At 48.0% G+C, this 20,647-nt stretch overlaps 1 protein-coding gene across 2 annotated transcripts in view; it reads right to left on the bottom strand.

Annotated features, from left to right (window-relative positions):
- Nucleotides 1–20,032, bottom strand: part of Pik3c2b (phosphatidylinositol-4-phosphate 3-kinase catalytic subunit type 2 beta) — a 62,764-nt gene extending 42,732 nt beyond the window's left edge. The window contains exons 1-2 of one of the 2 annotated variants that reach the window (XM_055598096.1): nucleotides 19,967–20,032; nucleotides 784–1,794 (exon numbers count right to left, since the gene is read on the bottom strand). In XM_055598096.1, coding sequence (XP_055454071.1) covers nucleotides 784–1,713 — 930 coding nt within the window. In that variant the 5' untranslated portion in view covers nucleotides 1,714–1,794; nucleotides 19,967–20,032. Of the gene's footprint in view, nucleotides 1–783; nucleotides 1,795–19,966 lie in introns of those variants that run through there. The other variant, XM_055598095.1, reaches the window with a different exon arrangement.
- Between the last annotated feature and the right edge of the window lie 615 nt (nucleotides 20,033–20,647).

The following is a 20,647-nucleotide window of genomic DNA, read 5'->3' as shown; positions in this document are numbered from 1 at the left end:
AATATAATATAATATAATATAATATAATATAATATAATATAATATAATATAAATGATATGATATAAGCCAAAGCACTATTATTATACTGTCAGGCTTTTTCTAAGTATTTTCACTGAGGAAAGGGTGAGGAAAGAAGCTAAAAGTAAACACCCCCCATGGTATGACTGTACTTACTGCCACTCAACTATATACTTTTAAATGGCTGATGGTAAATGTTATGTTACATATACTTTATCACAATAAAAAGCAGTGAGGAAGGGAAGGTGAGAGAAAGAAGGAAGAAGAGAGAGACTTTGGAATGCGAGCAAGGTTTAATACCAGCTCTGCCATTTCTTGCTGTGTGATGTTGGAGCATGAGACAGGGTGTTGTGGAGCTCTGGATGGGCTCACAGGAGCAGTAGCAAGCAGCTAACATCACGAACAGGGCTGTGCAGCAGTTGGCAGGGCAGAGCCTCAGGAAGCAGCTCAAGTTACCATTCAGCCACAGAGCCGATGGTAAGTCTGGTGACTCCTAACTCAGTCCTTACATCATGAAGGAAGTACCTATTAGCAGCCATTACCTGCTGCCAGAGGGTTCCTTTGGCTAGGACTGAAACTTAACCCAGAAAAAGAGCCAGACCTTTCCTGATGTTCCTGGCCTAACACCCCAAGCACTCAAGGGCCCCAAGGGCAGAAGCAGAAGAGAGGACGAGAAGGGCAAGTGAGTACTTGCTAGATCTGACTTTGGGATGACAAAGAGACAATGGTTTATGTTCTGAACGAACACACAGTAAGGTCCTCACCGGAGCAGCAGAAATCCGGCGGTTCTTGCTAGGTGTCACATTCTTCCGGTTGGCATATCGGGAAGTGTAGGTTCGGGGGGGTACCTGAGGGGGCATCGTCTTGCTCCGGGCCACAGGTTTTCCAGAGGTGTCCTTGTTGAAGTCCAGGGGCCCTCGGCCCTCCTTCCAGCCCCTGGTGGCATCAGACAATGTCTCCGAATCGTAAGTTGACTTCAGGTTGAGCCTTGTAATTGCATCATTGATGCCATCATAGTCCACAGACCCCAGCACACGTTGCTGTCCCCCACCATCAGGTAGCTCTCCTTCTTCTGGGTCTTGGGGCCTCAGCAGTTTATCAGAGGGCTGTTCCACCAAAGAAAAACTGTTGATGTCATTAGGCTGAGAGAGCTTGGAGGGCGAGGGGGAGCCCTTTCTAGGAGGCAAGGGAGGGGCATCCCAGATAGAGACCCGAGGAGGCAGAGGAGGCGGGGATAGTTTCTTGCAAGAGCCATCTGTGTCACTTGATCCTGGAGACAAAGAGCACCTCCCATCCGAGCCATCAAAAATATAGAGATAGTCTCCAGACAGGGAGCCCTTGGGCCAGGGATCTGGGCCAGGCTGAGGAGCCTGGGAGGTAGAATTGGGAAGCTGTTCTGGTGGGGAAATGGAGTTATAATTCAGGGTGGGATCAGAGCCAGAAAGACCACGCAAAAGCTTGAGGTCGGTCCGCCTGCCTCCTGGCTTGCTGTAGAAGTCCAAGGCTGGCTCGTCCCAGCTGATGAGAGAGGGTTCTGCATTCTGCTTGGCCCTGCTCTCCTCCTTGTGATGTCGGAGCCGGGAAAGAGCATCATATTCCATCTGCAGGGCTTCGGCCATAGCCAGCTCTTTGCGGCTGATGCCCACTGACTCCAGGGACTTCCAGTGCTCCCCATTGCCCTGAGTTGAAGACATGGTGAGGGCACAGGGGACAATGAAGCCTTCTACTTCCTGCCAGTGCCAGGTCTGGAGGGCTGGTACATGTTGTCTTGGGACCTGCAGGCAACGGGTAAAAATGTGATTTAGTTACAGAGCAAGACTGGTCAATAAGCTGATACTGTGACAATAAGGTGACGTAATCCGGGCCAGTGCCCATTTCCTCAATGCCCACAATAGAAATAAAGAAACAGAAAGACAGAGAAAAAAAAAAAAAGAGACCTCAGGACAACTTTATTACAGCCATCCAGCCATCATTGTAAGTGTATCCATCTCTGGTCCTAATTTCTATTCTTATTTCCATCACATGTGCTTCAAGGAAAGAAAGAAGTAACTTGATTTACTTATTTTTAACAATTATTTATTTACTTATTTGTGGTTAGGGAAGGGCATGAATGCCATGGACATATGTAGAGATCATAGGACAACTTTCAGGAGTCATTTAACCAGCCAAGAATAAAAGTAGGAAGCAGGGTCCCTTCAGTCCAAGAGGAAAGCTGTTGAGGGGTGGAACTCAGTGGTGGACTGTCCAGCACGCATGAGGCCCTGACCTCCATCCCCAGAACTTTCTGAAGCAGTGGTTCTCGGCCTTCCTAGTGCTGCAACCCTATAACACAGTTCCTCATGTTGTGGTAGCCCACAACCATAAAAGTATTTGCTTTAAAACTGTAATTTTGCTACTATTATGAATTGTAATGTAAATATCTGTATTTTCCAATGGTCTTAGGCAACCCCTGTGAAAAGGTTGTTTGACCCCCAAACACACAAGTTGAGACCCCTGACACATGAGTTGAGAACTACTGACAAAAGTGCTTTTCAAAATTAAGGGCAGTTGAGGCAGTTTGATGGTTTAGTAGTAAAAGCGTTTGCTGCACAAGCCTGAGGACCTGGGTTTGATGGCCAAAACTCACGGTGGAAAGACAGAACCAGGTCCTGAGAGTTGTCCTCTGATCTCCATGCACACAGTGGCATAGCACATCCACCCATACTCACATACTCGTATTATATGTTAAATACTTTAACTTTTAAATAAAGTTAAATAGTTTAAGTTAATTAGAAAGGAAGGGGTTCCAGCAACAAGGCTTAGTGACTAGGAGATTCAAGGCCCTAGGTTTGATCCCCAGCGCCATACAGAAAAAAAAAAAAAAAATTAAGCTGGCATGGTGGCGCAGTCTATAATCCAAGCATTCAGGAGGTAAGACCCAAAACCAGGAGTTCATAGCCGGCCTGGGTGACTTGAGAGACATTTCAAAGCAAAAATTAACAAAAAAGGGGCTGGGTAGATGGTTAAGACTAGGACCCATGCTCAGTTCTCAGCACTCATGTGGTGGTTCACAACCATTGTTAACTCCAGTTCTAGGCAATTTGATGCCCTCTCCTGACCTCCAAGGGTCAGGCAAACATTTATACACACACAATAAAAGTACATAATTCTAAAAGTTAAAATTAGCAAGGAAGTGAGGTGGTGGTAGCACATGCTTGTAATCCCAGCACTTGGAAGGCAAAGGCAGGTGGATCTCTGTGAGTTTAAGGCCAGCCTGGTCTATAGAGTTAGTTCCAGGGCAGCCAGGGTCACAAAGAGAAACCTTGTCTCAAAACAAAACAAAAACAAAACCCAAATTAGCAAAAAGTAGAGGCCAGCTCCCTTACAGTCACACACAGCTGGTCGGAATGTAAAATGGCATAAGCACCTTGGAAAGTGGGCAGCTTCCAGCAAAGGCAAACGCATGTCTACTTATGACTCAACCACACACGGTTACACAGACTTGTACACAGATGTTAAATACAGGACTAGGGCTGTAACCCATCAGTGGTATGCTTACCCAGCATGCCCAGGCTCTAAATTAGATACCCACCACTACAAATAAATAATAAACAACCCAGCACTACAAGTAAGTAAAAACAAACAGTAAGTCTCAAATAGTAAGCATAGATGCTTTTCTTATAATACCCCCAAACTAGGAACGACCCAAATATCTATCAACAGATGATTCTCTTGAACAAAAGATGAAAGGTCTGGGCTCAGTTAGTACTTATCTAGTGTATACAAAGCCCTGGGTTTGACCCCAGGAACACATAAAAGCAGATGTGGTGATGCGTACCTGTGATCTCAGCAGAGGAGGCAGGAGCAAGAAGACCAGAAGTTCAAGGTCATTCTTAGCTACATAAATGTCCAAAGGCCATCCTGAGCTCTCTTAAACAAAGCAAAACATGATCCATCTACATAAGTGTAACCGAGTGCTACTTAGCAATGAAAATGAATGAATTATTGACAAATGTAAAATCGTAGATGACTCTCAAATTAACTCTGTTGAACAGAACCTGCCAGACAAAAGAGTATGAGTATGTATCATTGCATTTACAGGAAATTTCTGAGAATGTAAATTGAGTGACTGTGAGGAAAAACAGATGGGTGCTTATCTGGGAAGGAAAGAGAAGGATTACCATAAACCATAAGGGAACTTTTGGGAGCAATGAATATGCTTATTATCTTTTTGCTTTTCTCCCCACCACCTGCTTTCTGCAAATATCACAACTATGGCTCATGCGTGCTAGGCAAGCACTCTCCCGAGCTCTGTCTGCAGCCCATTCATTATCTTGCCGGTGGTAGCGATTTCATTAGTGTGTTCCTATGCCAAACTTACCATGTTGAACACTTTAAATATACACTGTTTATGACATGTCAATTAAACCCCAGCAAAGCACAAATGTACAACACAGCTCTGCTCAGCAGGTTTTATAATTACTCAAAGTTCAACAACAGGTGAGACAGGGCGCCTGAGCACGCATGCGCCAAAACACTGATATGCCCTCCACCCTGAGGAAGCCAGAAAGGAACCCAGTTCAGCTGTCTTTGGCTGCAAGCTCACTCCAGGGCCCGTACCTTCTGCTTCTGAAGCCACACCGAGAAGAGTTGAGAGGTACTGCACTAACACACCTAACGGCAAGGTTAGGCTGTCGTGTGGCTCTCAAGCTGTAGCTCAGAAGCACAGAGGAACTGTTCACAGCTCAACACCCACACACGTTCAGTAGCTTCTGAGTTAATTGGTCCGTGGCAGACTGTTGGCATTTAATAAAAATAAATAAAATGACTCCCTGAGAGATCCGAGGGCTCTGTGTGTCTGGAAGTGTGAAGCAGTCACTTCTAACTTTCAGCAGCAGGAAGCTAATCTATTGTTCATTCTGTAGGGCAGCTTCACCCAAGGGCTGAACCCGTGTGCCCCGTTATTTGTTCCTCATGGCCACAAAGTTGAAAACAACCATAGAAAGGTTCAGATAGAATTTGCATGTCTTCTTTGTTTGGTTTTTGTTGAACCTTGTGTCTCTAACTCAGGCCGGTGAAATGTATAACTGAAAATGACCTTGAACTCCTGGTTTTCCTGCCTCTACCTCCCAAGTGCTGGTTTACAGGTGTGTGCCACCATGTGTAGATAAATGTGTGTGTGTGTATGGTGTATGTGATGTGTGTGGTGAGTATGTGAGTGTGTGTGGTATGTGTTTGTGTGTATATGGTGTGGGGGTGTGGTGTGTGTATGGTGTGTGTGGTATGTGTATATGTGATGTGTGTGGTGTGTATGTATTTGAGTGTGTGTGTGTGTGCGCACATGCACATACACAGGGATGGAAGGATGGAAAGCAGAGCTTTGTGCTCTACTACTGAGCCACATCCCCAGCCCTTTCAGATTCTTTGACAAGTTCCACTCAATTCAAAATAGGGAACATGTCCTCCTTCAGCTGAGGGGCCCTCCTAGGGCCCTGGCGAATTTAATAGATGAGGGTTGGCACTCTGGCCAGAGCCATGGCTGCCTGTGGGGATGTGATTATGACCAACCATACTTAAGAGGTCCTCAAAGATGGACTAGCTCAAAGCAGTGTCTACTCATTTCTCCAGCTGCTGACCTCTCCATCCTTCACAGCTCCTAAAGGTTACTTTTGACCCACAGGGGATGTGAGGGAAGGATTTTCCAGAGTTGGGAAAATGGTCCCAGAAAAGAGTACCCTAAGCTGGGTGTGGTGGCACACACCTGTAACCCCAGCACTCAGAGAAGTAGAGGCAAGTGGATCATTATGAGTTCAAGTCCAGCCTGGTCTACAAAGCAAGTCCAGAATAGCCAAGGCTACACAGAGAAACCCTGTCTCAAAAAACAAAACAAATCAAAACCAACCAACCAAACAAACAAACAAAAACAATAAAAAAGAGTACCCTAGTGTTTTTACAAGGTACTAGAGAAGTGATCATCATAGGACTGACTGGGCCACCAGTCAGTATACTACAGAGCTATACTCTAGCCCAGTTTAATAAATTTAATCCAGAAGGCGATTGTATTTTAGCCCTGAGCTGGGATAAACAAGACTGTTCACATTTGCCTTAGCTGGGCACCATTGTGAAGTGGAAAACCAAGGCCATGGGCAATACTCTTTCAACTTCCTGCTTCTTCCCACACTAACCTATCCAGCACTTTGCAGCCGGACTTTATTCCATCTGGCCTCCTACTGCTACAACTGGCTTCCTCTCATGCCCCACCCACCGGATGTTCAGCAAGAGTAATGTTCCTTCCCGTCCCCTCCAGCTTCACCCTCTTCACACTGGCGTATAAACAATGCCTCTCCCAATTTAAAACCAAATCTACAGCCCGAATTCCCTTGGCTTTGGTTCTCTGGGCTCTCCCTTCCATCCTCAGCTAAACTTCAGGAAACAGTGGATGACCCCTGAGGCTCCTTTCCACGTTCCCTGGCTGTCCTGTGTGGTCTGCTCCCACTAACGCCAAAACACCTTAGCTGCCTGGCTCAGAGGGATCCCATGTCTCCAGATGTTGCTTATTCTAGCCCAGTTGGCTCTCTAGACCAAGCCCTTCTTCCCCTATCCGCTGCCCTCAGGGCCTGCAACACTATTTCTATTTATTTATTTTCTTATTTATTAGTGTGTGTGTGGTGTGAGCACACACATGTGAGCACACACAGACATATGCATGTGCCACGGTGCATGTGTGGAGGTCAGAAAACAACTTTCAGGAGTTGGTTCTCTCCTTCCACCTTTTGTGAGTTCCAGGAATCAAACTCAGGTCAGCAGGCTTGCGCAGCGAGCACGTTCCCTGTTGAGCCATCTCACCGGACTATTTCCTTATTCTCCCCATCATCACTCTTCCTCTCCCTTTATGCACTCTTCAAACATTGGTGTTGCCACAAACCTCCATTCCCTGCTCACTCCTCTTTCCTCCACTCACAGTCTCACCTACCCTGTTCCGAGCCATACCACCCTCAGGCTGATAATTCCAGATGTGCATTCCTCCTTCATTGTATGTGATCATCCACACCTCAAACCCAAAGAGCCAAACCACAACCACCATCACCTTTCTTCTCTGCTCCCATTGTTGGCTCCTTAATGAATCCTAGGCTAGAAGCCCCTGCAGTCATTCTGAAAGCCTTCCTTCTTCTCATGTGAAGTCCCATCACCAAGGCCTGTGGGACTCTGCTCATTAGTTCCAAAGCTAATCCTTTCTTCTATCCTAACTGCCACTGTCCTAGTTCAAGCTCTTTTTTTTCTCCTGGGCTAGTAAAACAGACTCCTAACACTCCCGATCACCCCCTCTTCAAGAGTTTGCTCCAAAAGCCTGGGGGTCTTAAGGTATGAATCAAATTGCTTCGCTCCCTGCTTAGACCCCCTCAATGGCCCCCTATTGACCTCAGTTAAAAGCTTTATCACTGCCTCCCTCTCATCTCTAACTATGCATTTAGCACCGTTTGACTTGATGCAGGCACATGCTTCAGGGCATGGCTTTCCCAATCCCTTGTGTGACTAACTCACCCTCCTGTGACTTTGCTTTAAGATTATGTTCTTCAAACGCTTTCTACAAACCTCCAAATTGGACCCTACAACCCTTATACAAATCCCAAAAATGGTCTTAAAATATTATATTCAGGGACTGGAAAGATGGTTCAGTGATTGAAAGCACTGGCTGCTCTTTCAGGATCCACCCGCATGACAGCTCACAACTGTCTGTAATTCCAGTTCCAAGAGGATCCAACACCCTCTTCTGACCTCCATGGGCACCAGGCACATGGTGCACAGGCATACATGTAGGCAAAATGCTAATATATACAATTTTAATTAAAATATTGTATTCAAAATTAAATTTACTAGAAAAACTAGTTTTAAAAGTATCAGGCATAGTGGTATACATTTGTGACCACAGGAATCACAAGTTAGAGGCAGAAGGATCAGGAGTTCAAAACCAGCCTCAGTTATATGAGTTTGAGGCCAGCATCAGCTAGACGAGACCCTGTCTCAAAACAAATTAAATAAACAAGTAAAGATTTTAAAAATTACATGTTATTCTCTCTAACCTCAAGCCCCAAATTAACATACTTCTGCAGAGAATGGCTGTGAACTTAAATGTAAGGACAGCACTTTCTAGTAGTAAGGATTTTGTAGACATGGAGATGAGTGACCAGAACACAGATGGTTCCTTTCACAGGGTCTTTCCAACACAGAATGGAGCTGGGTTAGGTGTGGCAGCAGCAAGGTAGGGATGTACGCAGATGAACAGAAAGACTATACAAAGTGCCTCCTACTTCTGAAATTCTGGATGTCATATATACTTTCTGGTTCCTTAAAGTGAGATTTTTCTAAGAATCCCAAAGTCATAGGGAAAGCTCAGGGGTAGTCCAAGCAGGCCTACTCCTCAGGCCCTTCCCAGTCTGGAATGCAGACAGAAAAGCAAAGAGTTACCCTCTCTAACCAACAACCCTGGCTGTGAGCAAGAGTATGACTAGGCTGTCAGCCATGGAAGCAAGGAGACAGGACAAACAGCATTCCTGATACCTCCAAGGGGAGGGGAGGCTCAGAGAGCACCACAGAAAAGGGGAGGTCAGAGGGGAAAGAAAGCAGTAATCATCTGGAGACAGTGTGAACTGGCTTCCTCTAAGAACCCAGGATTTCATTTTCCAGGTGTGGGGACCAACTGTTTGAGTAACTAGGGTCTCATATTCCCTGCTTTTCCCTTCCTGGGTAGAGTTTCTTCTCTACCAGCCTCTGTTGGGCAGACACATTGGAAACTGCTCTGCTCCACTGGTTGTAAAGAACACTAGGAATTCTTTAAAAAAGCAAACAGTAGCCTGAATAGACTGTAGACAGTAGACAGTAGACTGAGGGCTGAGTAGTGGATCGCTCACCTATCTATAGGAGGCCTTGCACTTGAGTCCCAGCTCTGGAAGGGAAGGGCGAAGGAGCAAATTGCCATTTAGGTCTCAGAAGAGAGGGGAATCGCTGGCAGCCAGGTTCCAATCCCCACTCGCCAATTTGTGTTCTTTTTCTGCTTAAGCATTTCAAAGTAATGCTATCAATACTTCAGCTTGGATCTCCTAATACCTACCAGGGCAATTTATGTAAATACAATGTTCTTGGCATACCTATAAAGTGTCACACTCACAGAACAACATAGCTTCCTACATAGGCCAATAGTTCACATTTGAACACCAGTAACTGTCACCTGGAAAATGTTTCCAAAACACAAGCTCCGTGCCCCTCCCCTATGGTCATGATTCTAGGGTGTGTAGTCATGTATTTCTCTAGTCTCTCAAGTGATCTGAGGTATAGCTGGCTTGACACCACAGGTGAGGGGTTCTCTGGAAGACAAGAACTGAGTGAAAAGACAGCTCCCTGCAAACATAGGTCAGTCAGATGGTAAAGGAAGAAAACAAGCTCATGGTGCCAGGGTCCGAGAAGCACCAAGCAACACACTCACACTCAGTCTATACAGAGGCTCACAAATGACGAGGGGCAGGCGGAGGGGCAATGAGGCTGGGCAGAACCACACAATGGTTCAGAGTCACAGAGTAGGGAGAAAGCTGGCCCTCCCTCCCATGAGCCTGTGCCAGGGAGGGAGGCCTAAAGTGTCCGACAGCCAGCTGGCAGAGAAGCTTCTAGCTCTGTCACTGTAGTTCAGATCTGCTCAGGATCCGAAGAACCTAAAGGGTCTGGGTTGTTTCCTCCCCCAAATTCCAAGCCACAGAACTGACCCCCATGGTGCTGAGAATGGGCAAATACAATACTCAGGTAACTGGCATGTAATTCCAAGGAGCACTCAGTCCGGCAGACATGGTAAACATATGTAAAAATTCACCCCTCCTTGGGGCATGGAGCAGGGAAGGGCTACACAACCCGACCCGAGACACCTCATAGGGCAAGAACATGGAGAGCTCTCAAATAAAATGGAAAATATACAGAGGGCCTTGAACACACCAACTTTTAGTAGTTTTTACTCAGGGAACTCTTTCCAGGACTATCTTGGGAAGCACCTCCTTCAGGACACATAGGATCCAGGGGTTGGAGACCCTAAGTATTATTTGTTGTTGTTTCGTTTGGTGTTTTGTTGTTTTCTTGCTTTTTCTTTTTTCTTCCCTCCTCACTCTCTCTGAGAGTTTTCCTGTGTAGCCTTGGCTAGCCTAGAACTTGCTCTGTAGACCAAGCTTGCCTCAAACCCACCAGTCTTTGCCTTCCAAGTTCTGGGAGTAAAGATGTGTGCTCCCATGCCTTGAGTTGGTTTCTGTTGTTGTTTATACAGGGTCCCATGAAGCCCAGGCTGGCCTTTAACATATTATGTAGCCAAGGCTGTTTTCAAACTCTTGACTCACCTGCCTCTACCTCCCAAATGTTGAGATTACAGGTATGGCCCAGCTCATGTGGCTTGTCATAGATTTAATTGCTCTCTTTGGCTCCCAGATTTTTCTCTCCAGGGAAGATCTCTGGCTCTGTCCATCATGGCTTAACAATTAGGAGCCCATGCCCCACTCCTCACACCACACACCTGCTGCCTTGTTCTTCCTGTTCCTCCCAGCTTCAGCAAGAATAGGGAACATCATTAAATCTCTGGATCTCCTGGCAAGAATCCAACTCCCTCTCCGTCCCTGGAAGTAGATCAGAAAGATCCAATGCTGGCTTTGGTTTTTAAGCCCTGTGTTGGCTTTTTTTTTTTCTCTCACAGAAGCTAGAGTCCCATCGAGGAGGGAACCTTAATTGAGACAATTTGTAAGATCAGGCTGCAGGCAAGCCTGTAGGGCATTTTTTAAATAGTGATCAATGGGGGAGGGCCCAGACTATTGATTGTGGGTGGTACCTGCCATCCCTGAGCTGGTGGTCCTGGGTTCTTTCATAAAGCAGGCTGAGCAAGGCCGGGAGAGCAAACCAGTAAATAAGACCCCTACATGGCCTCTGCATCAGATCCTACCTCCGGGTTCCTGCCCTGACTTTCTCAATGACAGACTGTCACTTGGAAGTGTAAGCAAAACAAACCTCCTGGGAGTTGCTTTGTTCATAAAGTTCCTTCCGTCATAGCAATAGACACTGCATTCCATGTGCAAGGTCATTCTCTCAGCTGGCCTATACTCTCTCTAATCCCTACTATGAGGATGTGCATCATTCCACTTACACGTGTCCTTGCAGCCTCACTGCTCATTGTTTCCATGGCTCCTGCTTTCTGCTCTTCCTTCACCAAGTCCCCCCCCCCAAAAAAAAAAAAAAAAAGCTAGTCTCCTTCAGTTCAGCCTCAGGTTCTCTCTAAGGAGTGCAGACTCTTCCCATTCTTCTGCCTCCAGAGAAGAGCGGAGGGATGGGAGTGGGGAGGGGAATGAGTGAGGAACCAGGCCCATGCCACCCCATAAGCTAGCTCCTTTCTCTCCTCTGGGTAGGAAGCTCTAGCCCGTATGTCTCCACACCCTGCTTACTGCCCCCTCTCTGCCACCATACCATCCATCCCCATATCAGCGCTGTAGCCATGTGGTCACTCAGTGGAGTGCCTTCAGTCCACGCTCACTCTCTTTACATCCTGACAATCCCTGAGAGACTATAGTCATTCCCAGGCAACCAAAGTGGTAGGACTTACAAACTGAACATGCTCCTGAACCCTCTTTTATCTACCCCGCCATACACTTTCCCCATCCTACACATATTCTTTGTGTCTCCTCGTACTCCATGCTAATCCCACACCCTCCTGTTTCACACTCTATACTCACACTGCCCCACAACCCTTATACCCCTGCATCTTTCAAGCACTCTGTATTTCCCCATTCCTTATCTCTTCCTATATCCCTATACATCTATACACCCTCCATCTCCCTCCTTCATCAGCTTCCTAAGTAGAGGAGAGATGGCTTAGACTCCAAGGTCACATACTCAGTGTCACTGGCAAAGACATCTGAGAAAAGTAGGTTAACAGTGAAGAAAAATAAATAAATAAACGGCCAATCCCAGATTCAGGGGCAGCCCTGGCCCTTTTCATGCCGCTTCTAGCTTCTCTGCACCCCAGCTCTGGCCTACAGGTGGAGCACCCAGGGGAAAGAGACTGCCAGGAAAGCGCAGACCCCAGAGAGCTGGTCCCCCCCCCCCGCCCCCGAGGATTCCAGGACTTCTTGTAAATGCCAGAAATGGATAGTTACCTTCTGATTTAGGAAGGCATGGGGGAAACCACAGTGTCAGCACAGACAAGGAGAAGAGATGAGAGAAGAAAGTGACCCAGTTTGCAATTTTCCCTTAGGGAAAAAAGTCCCCATTATAACGGAATACCACCAGGCAGGGGACACTAATTCACACAGGGGTGTCAGAGGCACAGGCGTGACTCCCTCCAGGACAGTTTGCATTTAAAAAGCAGAGGAAGGGGAGGGCCCAGCCCACCAGGCCCAGGAAACCGCCATGGGAGGGTTGACTACCCATCAGAGACAGGTGGTTAGCTTGCTAATGCAGGCCTCCTTGGTCCCCTGAGCCCACACTCTCTTGCTCTCTCTGGAAAAATCTCCTTGTACTGCTCCCCTCTTGGAGTCGTTGATCCCTCCAACCTGGTCTTCGTTATTCTTCGTTCAGCCTGATCCAGCTGGTCACCAGACCTTCCCCGAGGGCTATGTGTGCAGCCGAAGGCTTCCCCTCTCCCTGGTGCCAGCCCAAAGGATATCCTGCTCTAAGTCAGCCAAAGACCCCAAATGAAGGGTTGACTAAGAACTCAGCTACATCAGTTCCAATAGAGAAAAAGCCCCCATTCGGGGACCCTCAGTGTCCCAAACCTCCGAGCCACAGGAAGGAAATGCTTGCAGGAGGTTCTGGGAGTGGGGAGCAAGCAAGGTTGTGGGGTACCAGACCTCAGGGGGTTCCTGCCAGGCTTTCCCAGATCCACCTGGCTAACCTTAGACTTGTAGCAGTGACCTTTTGTCTATAGGTACAGAAGGGTAGGGTCTGTCCAAGCTGTTTCTCTGTTTCTCATCCACACCTGATGGAGACCTCAAAGTCTGGCCTATTGTTGCGCCTACACACACACACACACACACACACACACACACACACACACACACACGAACTTTCTACTTCTCTTTCCATTCCCACCTACCACTCAAAATCCTTAGACACTCCTGTTTCCTCTTTCCAATCTTCTTACTCTCAGTCTCCCTTTGCTCTGCATATGTGTCATGCATGCTTGCTCAGAAGTGTGAGCTTTGTCAATCTCCTTATGCTCTGCCATGCATTCTTGCTCAGTATGAGCCTTGTCAACCACCAAACAGGATCCACACCTTTAATGGGTGTTCAAAAGAGTGTTTCAAGTCTCTGCAGTAAGGTCATATAGAATTTCAAAGAAGAACGTGATGGGCGTGGGAGGGAGGTGTCAGGCAGTGTGGTGCTACTTCATGGGTACATGGCTTGACACACTCTCCCATCCATTATTCCCCAATTTGCCTAGAAGGTCCCGGGGAGAAAAGCACCTAAATCTATACTCAGTAAAAGGGTCACTCAACGAAAGGGAGTCCACCTGGCTCAGCAGAGCATACTCACAAGCTCCTTCTTCATGGGACCCTCACCCAGGGTCTCCCAGAGAAGCAGCAAGCACAGGACTTTCTCTTTGGGGATCAGCTAATAAAGCTTGCAGTGTGGGAGTGTGAACCCAGGGTGTGACTGAAGGCCAAGCACACTGGAGCAAGGAAATCCACAGAGCCAGGGAAATACCTCCACAGCACACGAATGCCAGCGTGCTTTGTCAGCAGCTGGAGGAGGGGCTCAAGCAGTGGAAGGAGGAAACTGGCCTTTTATTCCTTTGGTATTCTATGCTGGGTTTTGTCTTATTGATCCATATAACAGTCCTTGACTGTGGATATTATTATACTTATTTTACGGGTGAGGAAGCTGTAAAACAGGAAAGGGATTAAGCAGCCTGCCCAAGGTCACACAATCAGGAAATGATAGGATCAAGAATTAAACTGAAACTTCAAACTTCATCTCCCTACCCACCCCCCACCTCCTTCTTCTCCAACAGGGGAAACACAGGCTCTCATGGAATCCCAGGATCACTGCATTGGACCAAATCTTTTCACACTGACATTAGCAGTCATTCTGGGCCCCCCTCCCCCACCATGCTTTCCCTCTACACCCCCAGAATACTTCTTTTGGCCAAAGTAGGCATATTGGTACACACCTGTAAGTTTCAGCACTGGAGAATAAGAGGCAGGAGGTCAGGAGTTTGAAGCCAGCCTTGAGGTCTATGTAAGACCATCTCTCAAAAACCAAAGGAGCCAAGCAAACAAATTTACCAAGCGCCCTGTGTTCAGCATTCAGATCCCTTCCCACAAGGCAAACAAACCAGAGCAGGGTGTAGCAGGGCAGGCCTGTAAACCCTGCTAAAGCTTAGGAGCTCCAGGAAAGGGAGTCAGAAGTTCCCGGCGGGCCTCAGCCAGTGAGTTCAAGGTGTCTGACTACATAAGACCCTATCACAAATAACCAAAGAAAACAAACTAAAAATACAGAGGCTGAAGAGGTGGTTCAGCAGTGAAGAGCACTTGCTGCTCTTGTAGAGGACCGAAGTTCAGTTTTCAGTGCACAGCTGACAATTGCCTGTAACTCTAGTTTAGGGGCTCCAATGCTTCCTTCTGGCCTCCACTGGTACCTGCACACATAGGCACATATACATATATGCAGAAATAGATAAATTCTTTTTAATTAAAAAAAACAAAAAAGGAAACAGCCGGGTTCAGTGTTGCACCTGTGATCCCAGCACTCTGGGAGGCAGAGGCAGACAGATCTCTGTGAGTTTAAGGCCAACCTGGTTTACAAAGCAAGCCCAGGACAGCCAAGGCTACAAAGAGAAGCCCTGTCTCCAAAAACCAAGAAAGAAAGAAAGAAAGAAAGAAAGAAAGAAAGAAAGAAAGAAAGAAAGAAAGAAGCAAACATTTGTCTCTTCTTTATTTATTAGGCACTCAAGAGGTTCCATTTAGAGTCCCAGCCCAGTTCTCTGTGTCACCCTTAAACCTTGATATGTACTAAGCATTTTCCAAGACTATATTTCCTTACCTACTGCCACTTATATGACTGCTTCCTCTGCCCACTCTCCCCCTTCAAGTATCACCCCTTAGTAAAGAGCCTGAGCTTAGCTTCCTAATGGAAGCTGTTTTGTCTCCCTGGAACATCTCCAAAATCTTTACATCTCCTTACACACTTATATATGTATAGTACTGCACTAGTGATTAGAATAAAACAACTTTTATCCATGCAGGTATTTACAGCTAAAAAGCATTTTCATAGATATTAGCCCACTAATCTGTTTTTTTTGTTTGTGTGAAACAGGGTTTTATACTATAGTCTAGGCTAGCTGGGAAATCACTGTGTATCTCAAACCATCCTTGAATGGGAGGTAATCTTCCTGCTTCAGTCTCCCAAGCACTATGGTTAAAGACATAAGCTGGAGTAGGAGAGATGGCTCTGTGGATGACAGACAGCATAGGCTGCTCTTACAGAGAACGCAGGTTCAATTCCCAACACCCATTGATGGCTCACAACCATCTATAACTCTAGTTCCAGGAGATCTGATGCCTTCATCTGACCTCCACAGGTAACAGGCACACATGTAGAATACTTACATATATACATATATATACAAAAACACAGATAGGTATGAGCCAGCATACCTGACTTGGGCATGTTAATCTTGCTTAGTCTGATCTTTTTTCTATAAAAGGGAAACAGTTTCATTACCAGATACCTCACCCATTTCCTCTGAGGTTGTGGAACAGGGTACTGAGAACACTATAAATGGAGAGGTTTAGGTGTCATCATTTATCATGTGCTCCCACTTTTCGGTGGACTTGAACTTTTGCCCAAGGGCATCCTTTTTTATTCCTTTGTCTGGTCCAAAGTATGGCTAAGAGGATTCCTTGGGCAGATGTGGCGGCACACACCTTTCATCCCAGCACTCGGGAAGTGGAGGCCAGTGGATAAGGCCAGTCTAGGTTGCATAGTTTGAGGTCAGCCTGGACTTGTGAATCCTTGTCTCAAATAAATAAAAACAAACTAAAAAGTGGCCTGTGGGGACAGCAAAGCTTAGCATCTGTGACTGCGGTTGAGAAGGCCCAGAAAAGGGGAGAAGCAACGTTTTGAAGACGATATAGGGAGGAGAGGGAGAGATGCAGGTACAGCAAGGGGATATATTTCCAAAGAGGCAAGGGATCCCTGACTTCTCTTTGAAATGTGATACTATGAGAGTGAAGCATCCTCCAGGGAGTTCTCAGGATAGAGGAACTAGCAGCTAGGGTTCTGAGTCTGCTTTGAGGGTGAGTAAATTCCATTCCCTGTGTTCTGAGGGGAATTTCCCAACAAGGAAGCCAGTGGCAGGGTTGGCTGAAGCTCTAACTGAAAGAGCAGAAGAGCAGGCTCTGGTCTGAGCCATGGAGCCAGCATGAACTTGCAGTGCTGCTAGCAAAGCTGTGACCTCGAAGCCACTTCCCAAGGAGGTTATTGTCAAGGTCTTGCTCAGGTCCAATACTTTGTGTGGTCTTAAGGAATAATAATCACCCTTCACCTTTGTTTTATGAAACTAGATACCAGGGCCTAGGGAGAAAAATTCAATAGGAGGGAAAATCAATTGCTGCACTATCCAGAGAGCCGAGACCTTGGGTAAAAGTTGATGCACTAGTGCTGGGCAAAGGGAAGCAGAAACATGTGAGGACATCCAGGAGGAGCCAGCCAGCTCTGCTTTACTCATGGCCAAAGAGACCCAATCTTAAACAAGGCAAGGACTGAATACACGAAGGTTGTTCTCTGACCCACATAAGTATGCCATGGCATATATACAACCATACCTACACACATGAACAAATGAACACATGCTTATATACACACACACATAAAGAGATATCAAATAAATCCAACACAAATATACTAAAACTGGTTCTCAACCTGTGGGTCAAGACCCCTTTGGTGGGACGAATGACCTTTCACAAGAGTAGACTATCAGATATCTTGCATATCAGATATGTACATTATGATTCATAACAGTTGCAAAATTACAGTTACAAAGTAGCAATGAAATAATTTTATGGTTGGAAGTCACCATAATATGAGGAGGAGCTGTATTAAAGGTTCCCAGAATTAGGAAAGTTGAGAACCACTGGACTAAAATGAGAAAACTGTCCTAATTTTCCCAGAACCTCCGAAGCCCAAATCTACTACCAGAGTTGCCCATAAAGATGACAAAATGACTTGATCTGGTTATCCTGACAGGGAAAGCAGGTGAGGAGCCTGGGAATTCTCACTCATGCTTCTACTCCCTAACAACATGGAATTAAAGAGGTGCTCAGCAGGGCTGGGTCTGGGAAGCACCTTCCTGGGCCCCTGCCCTTCAGAAGTTTCTTACCTAAGGTGGGTTCCAGTCTGGTGCCATCTTTTAGGCATTTAGGGAATCTATTAACAAATGCAATCTGCATCTCTGCTGCCCGCTTGTTCTCTGTCTCTGGTAGTGATTCCGAGCTATGAGCACGGGGTGTACAGGGAGCTTGCCTGCTTCAAATCCCACCTTGGTCATGTATGCTGGCTGACAGCAGTATGTGTTAGCTATTACGGTTTCTGCCAGGTCAGCGCTGCCCTGTCTGCAGGCTGCAGGCTGCCTTTGGAAAGTCTTCCCCCCAGTCCCTACGAGTACTAAACAGTCTTTCTCTCCCATCTGTCAGATCTATTTACAGAGGAACACACAAGGAATAGTACTTATATTCTCACAGCATGCTTCCCTTACTCAAAAAGGAAAGGTTCTGGGATGTTCCCTACTCCATATTCCCCTCAACCTACTCCATCTACACCCCTCTCTTAGGATGGATGCTATAGCCAATATCTGTGGGGTGCTTTGCAGTCTCCTGATTGTTTTTGCACACATAATTTCATAATTGGATAAGTAATGTATTTGAAACAATTCTATGAGCCACAACACTTTCCCTCCTGTTTATTCCATGAAAATGGAATAAAATACACAAATTGTCCATGTTCACACCTCTAGATAGCAAGTCTCACTAGGACTCAATCAAAGCTCAGCCTCGTGTTCACTGTCTCTACCACTCCTCATTGTGTGAACATTGCACAGACTGGAAGTATGAAGAACTTCAAGCTTGTAATTAGTTCCAACACCCCAAAGAGACAGAGACTCCTCCATTTTTCTCTCTGATGGCTCCCACAGCCACACAACACCTGTAAAATGCTGGGGCAGAGCACCACAAAGGGACCTAAAGGTTTACAAGGGTGTGGAGTTTCTGTTGGAGCACAATTAGGTCATGGCAGACGGAGAGAGAGAAAGAGATTGATTCCAGTGCACCAGGCAAATCCAAACGAGCACCTCAGAAAAATGCCCAGGGCCCCAAATAAACAAATTGGCCATCCCTTACCAGTGTTCCAGTGGAAAGAAAGGAAAACGAATAGGCTGCCTTCTGGCCAGGCATGGGAGTTTGATCAGCTTCAGACATACACACCCATGCACTCGGCGGTAGGCTCTGAGCTACACAAGCCAAATCTTGGGCTTACGGAGAAGCCGAAGGAGAAGCAGCCACAGCCTGGGTCTGGGGCTCCTGCTCAACGCCACTGACTCCTCAGATGCCACTGGCTGTCAGGCAGGGCTCTAAAATGTGCCTCAACTTAATTTTTCCACGGATGCAGCCCCAAGTGGGACTGCCAGGCTCTGGAGGTGCCTCGGTTCTTTAGTCTCACACTGACTGCTCTAGGAGCTACAGCTGCAATTGGAGAGGGGGAGAATATTTGTAGGTCAGAATTGCCATTTCAGAATCACTTTTCTCCTGGATATCTTTCCCAGGCCTGAGGGAAGCAAATAGAGTTAAGTTTTCCTTCAGGGCTGTTGGGGGAGGGGGGGCTAGAATTCAGTGCAAATTGCTCACATCTGCTTGGCCACATCCCAGACAAGCAGGTAGTTTAGAGAAAGGAGGGGCAGTATCAGCCCACTTCTGTAGCCCAGGTAGCTAGCTAAGGCTAGCTCAGGCGGGCTAAGGCCCATCAAACAGTCCAAACTGCAGAACTCTCTGGCCAAGTTGAATAGAAATACCAGGGCAGCCAGAGACAATAGGACTTCCACCCAAAACATGACTGGTGGGCTGGGAGAGGGAAACCACAAAGACCTAAAAGGGAGGTGAGATGTATGGCCAGGTTAGCCTGCAGGAGTAAGAAAAGGGCTATGGTTGATTCCACGCACACTTCAACCTCCACCAGCAAGGGTGTATGCACTAACCTCATACATTTGGTAACCTCTTTCCACATCCCAGAGGCCTGCCAAGCCCCTGAACTACCCACTCCACCCCAGCTTGGCAGCCTTGCCAGGGCTTCCAGCTTCTATGGCACCACACTACCAAAGCTGCTGCTGTATGGAACTGAGAAATGGGGGGGGGGGGGGGGGTAAGTGCCGCCCAGATGAGGAGCACTTTCCCGGAGGGTCGGGATGCAGGCTTGAGGGTACTGGTCTCTCCTGCAAGCTTTCAGTCTTTTGCTTCTGCAGTATCCTTATAAGGCCAGTCCTACCCTCCGCCTGGCCGAAAAATGTATACAGTCCCGAGGGTGGACGCTGACTTCTCAAACCCGCTGCCCAGGAAGGCACCACTCCCACCACCCCCACTCCAGGACAGGTTTTGCTCTTAAACAAACTAATAAACAAATCGACTCCAAAGCGGTCCCCTGGCTCAGCTTGCCCTGCAGCTGCACCCGGGAAGTGTGTTCCAGAGGAGGCGATGGGTGCCGGCCCGCCGAGGCCGCGAGTCGCGGGCCAGCCATGGGTTGCGGGCGAGCAACCTGCTGGGCTCGGAGGACCAGACTGGGCTCTCCGCGCTGCCATTGTTGCCCTTGGTGCTGGCGCTTCGGGGCGGGAGCCCTGCCCACGCCGCCTCGATTAGCAGGGCGCCCTACAGCCCCCGGGCCGTGCTCCTCCCCTCGTGCTCGTCCTACCTGGCCGTGGGTTCCGCCGCGACACCCCGACTGTCGTGGCTGGGCGTCTTGGGCTTCGCCGACCCGGCTGGCTCAGAGGCTCCAGGTAGCTCCAGCCCTCGCGTGATGTTCAGTGCCGCCTGCTCCCCTCTCACCCGTCCCGCACCAGCTCTGGGATCCCCGCTGCAGGGGACAGGGGACACGCGGGCAGGCGACGGGCGTGGGGGCCGGTCCGGGGCCCCGTGCTGTCCGCCGGGAGCGTGCACGAGCTCGCAGTCAGGCGGCCCCGGGTGAGACAATAGCGCGAGCGGCGGGCGAGCGGGGAGAAGCCATCTCCCGGACAGCCGGCGCACTGCACGGCGCGAGAGGCTCACCGGCTCCTGCCAGGACCGCGGCCCAGGCCGCCAGCAGCAGCCGCAGCGCCCAAAGGCCGAGTCGCGGGAGCCAGAGGGCGGGGCGGCGGGAACCTGGGCCTCCTTCCCTTTCTCCCTCGCTCCCTCGCTCCCTCCCTCCCTCCCTCCTCCCGCCTCCGCGCTCTGCGCGGCGTCCTGAGCGGACCCCGAGGCAAGCAGTCCCACTTCCCGCTAGCAGATGGTCGTAGCTTTCCGGGCTGGAACCCCTTGCTCTGGGTCGGGTGAAAGCAAGCTAGAGCACCCTATTGGAAGGGACACCGAATGGGCGTTCAGTTACCGGTTTGAAATT

Source organism: Psammomys obesus, unplaced genomic scaffold (genome assembly GCF_907164565.1).
Source record: "Psammomys obesus unplaced genomic scaffold, mPsaObe1.curated_primary_1811, whole genome shotgun sequence".
NCBI classification, from domain to species: Eukaryota; Metazoa; Chordata; class Mammalia; order Rodentia; family Muridae; genus Psammomys; species Psammomys obesus.
This window is presented reverse-complemented; position numbering and strand designations above follow the sequence as displayed.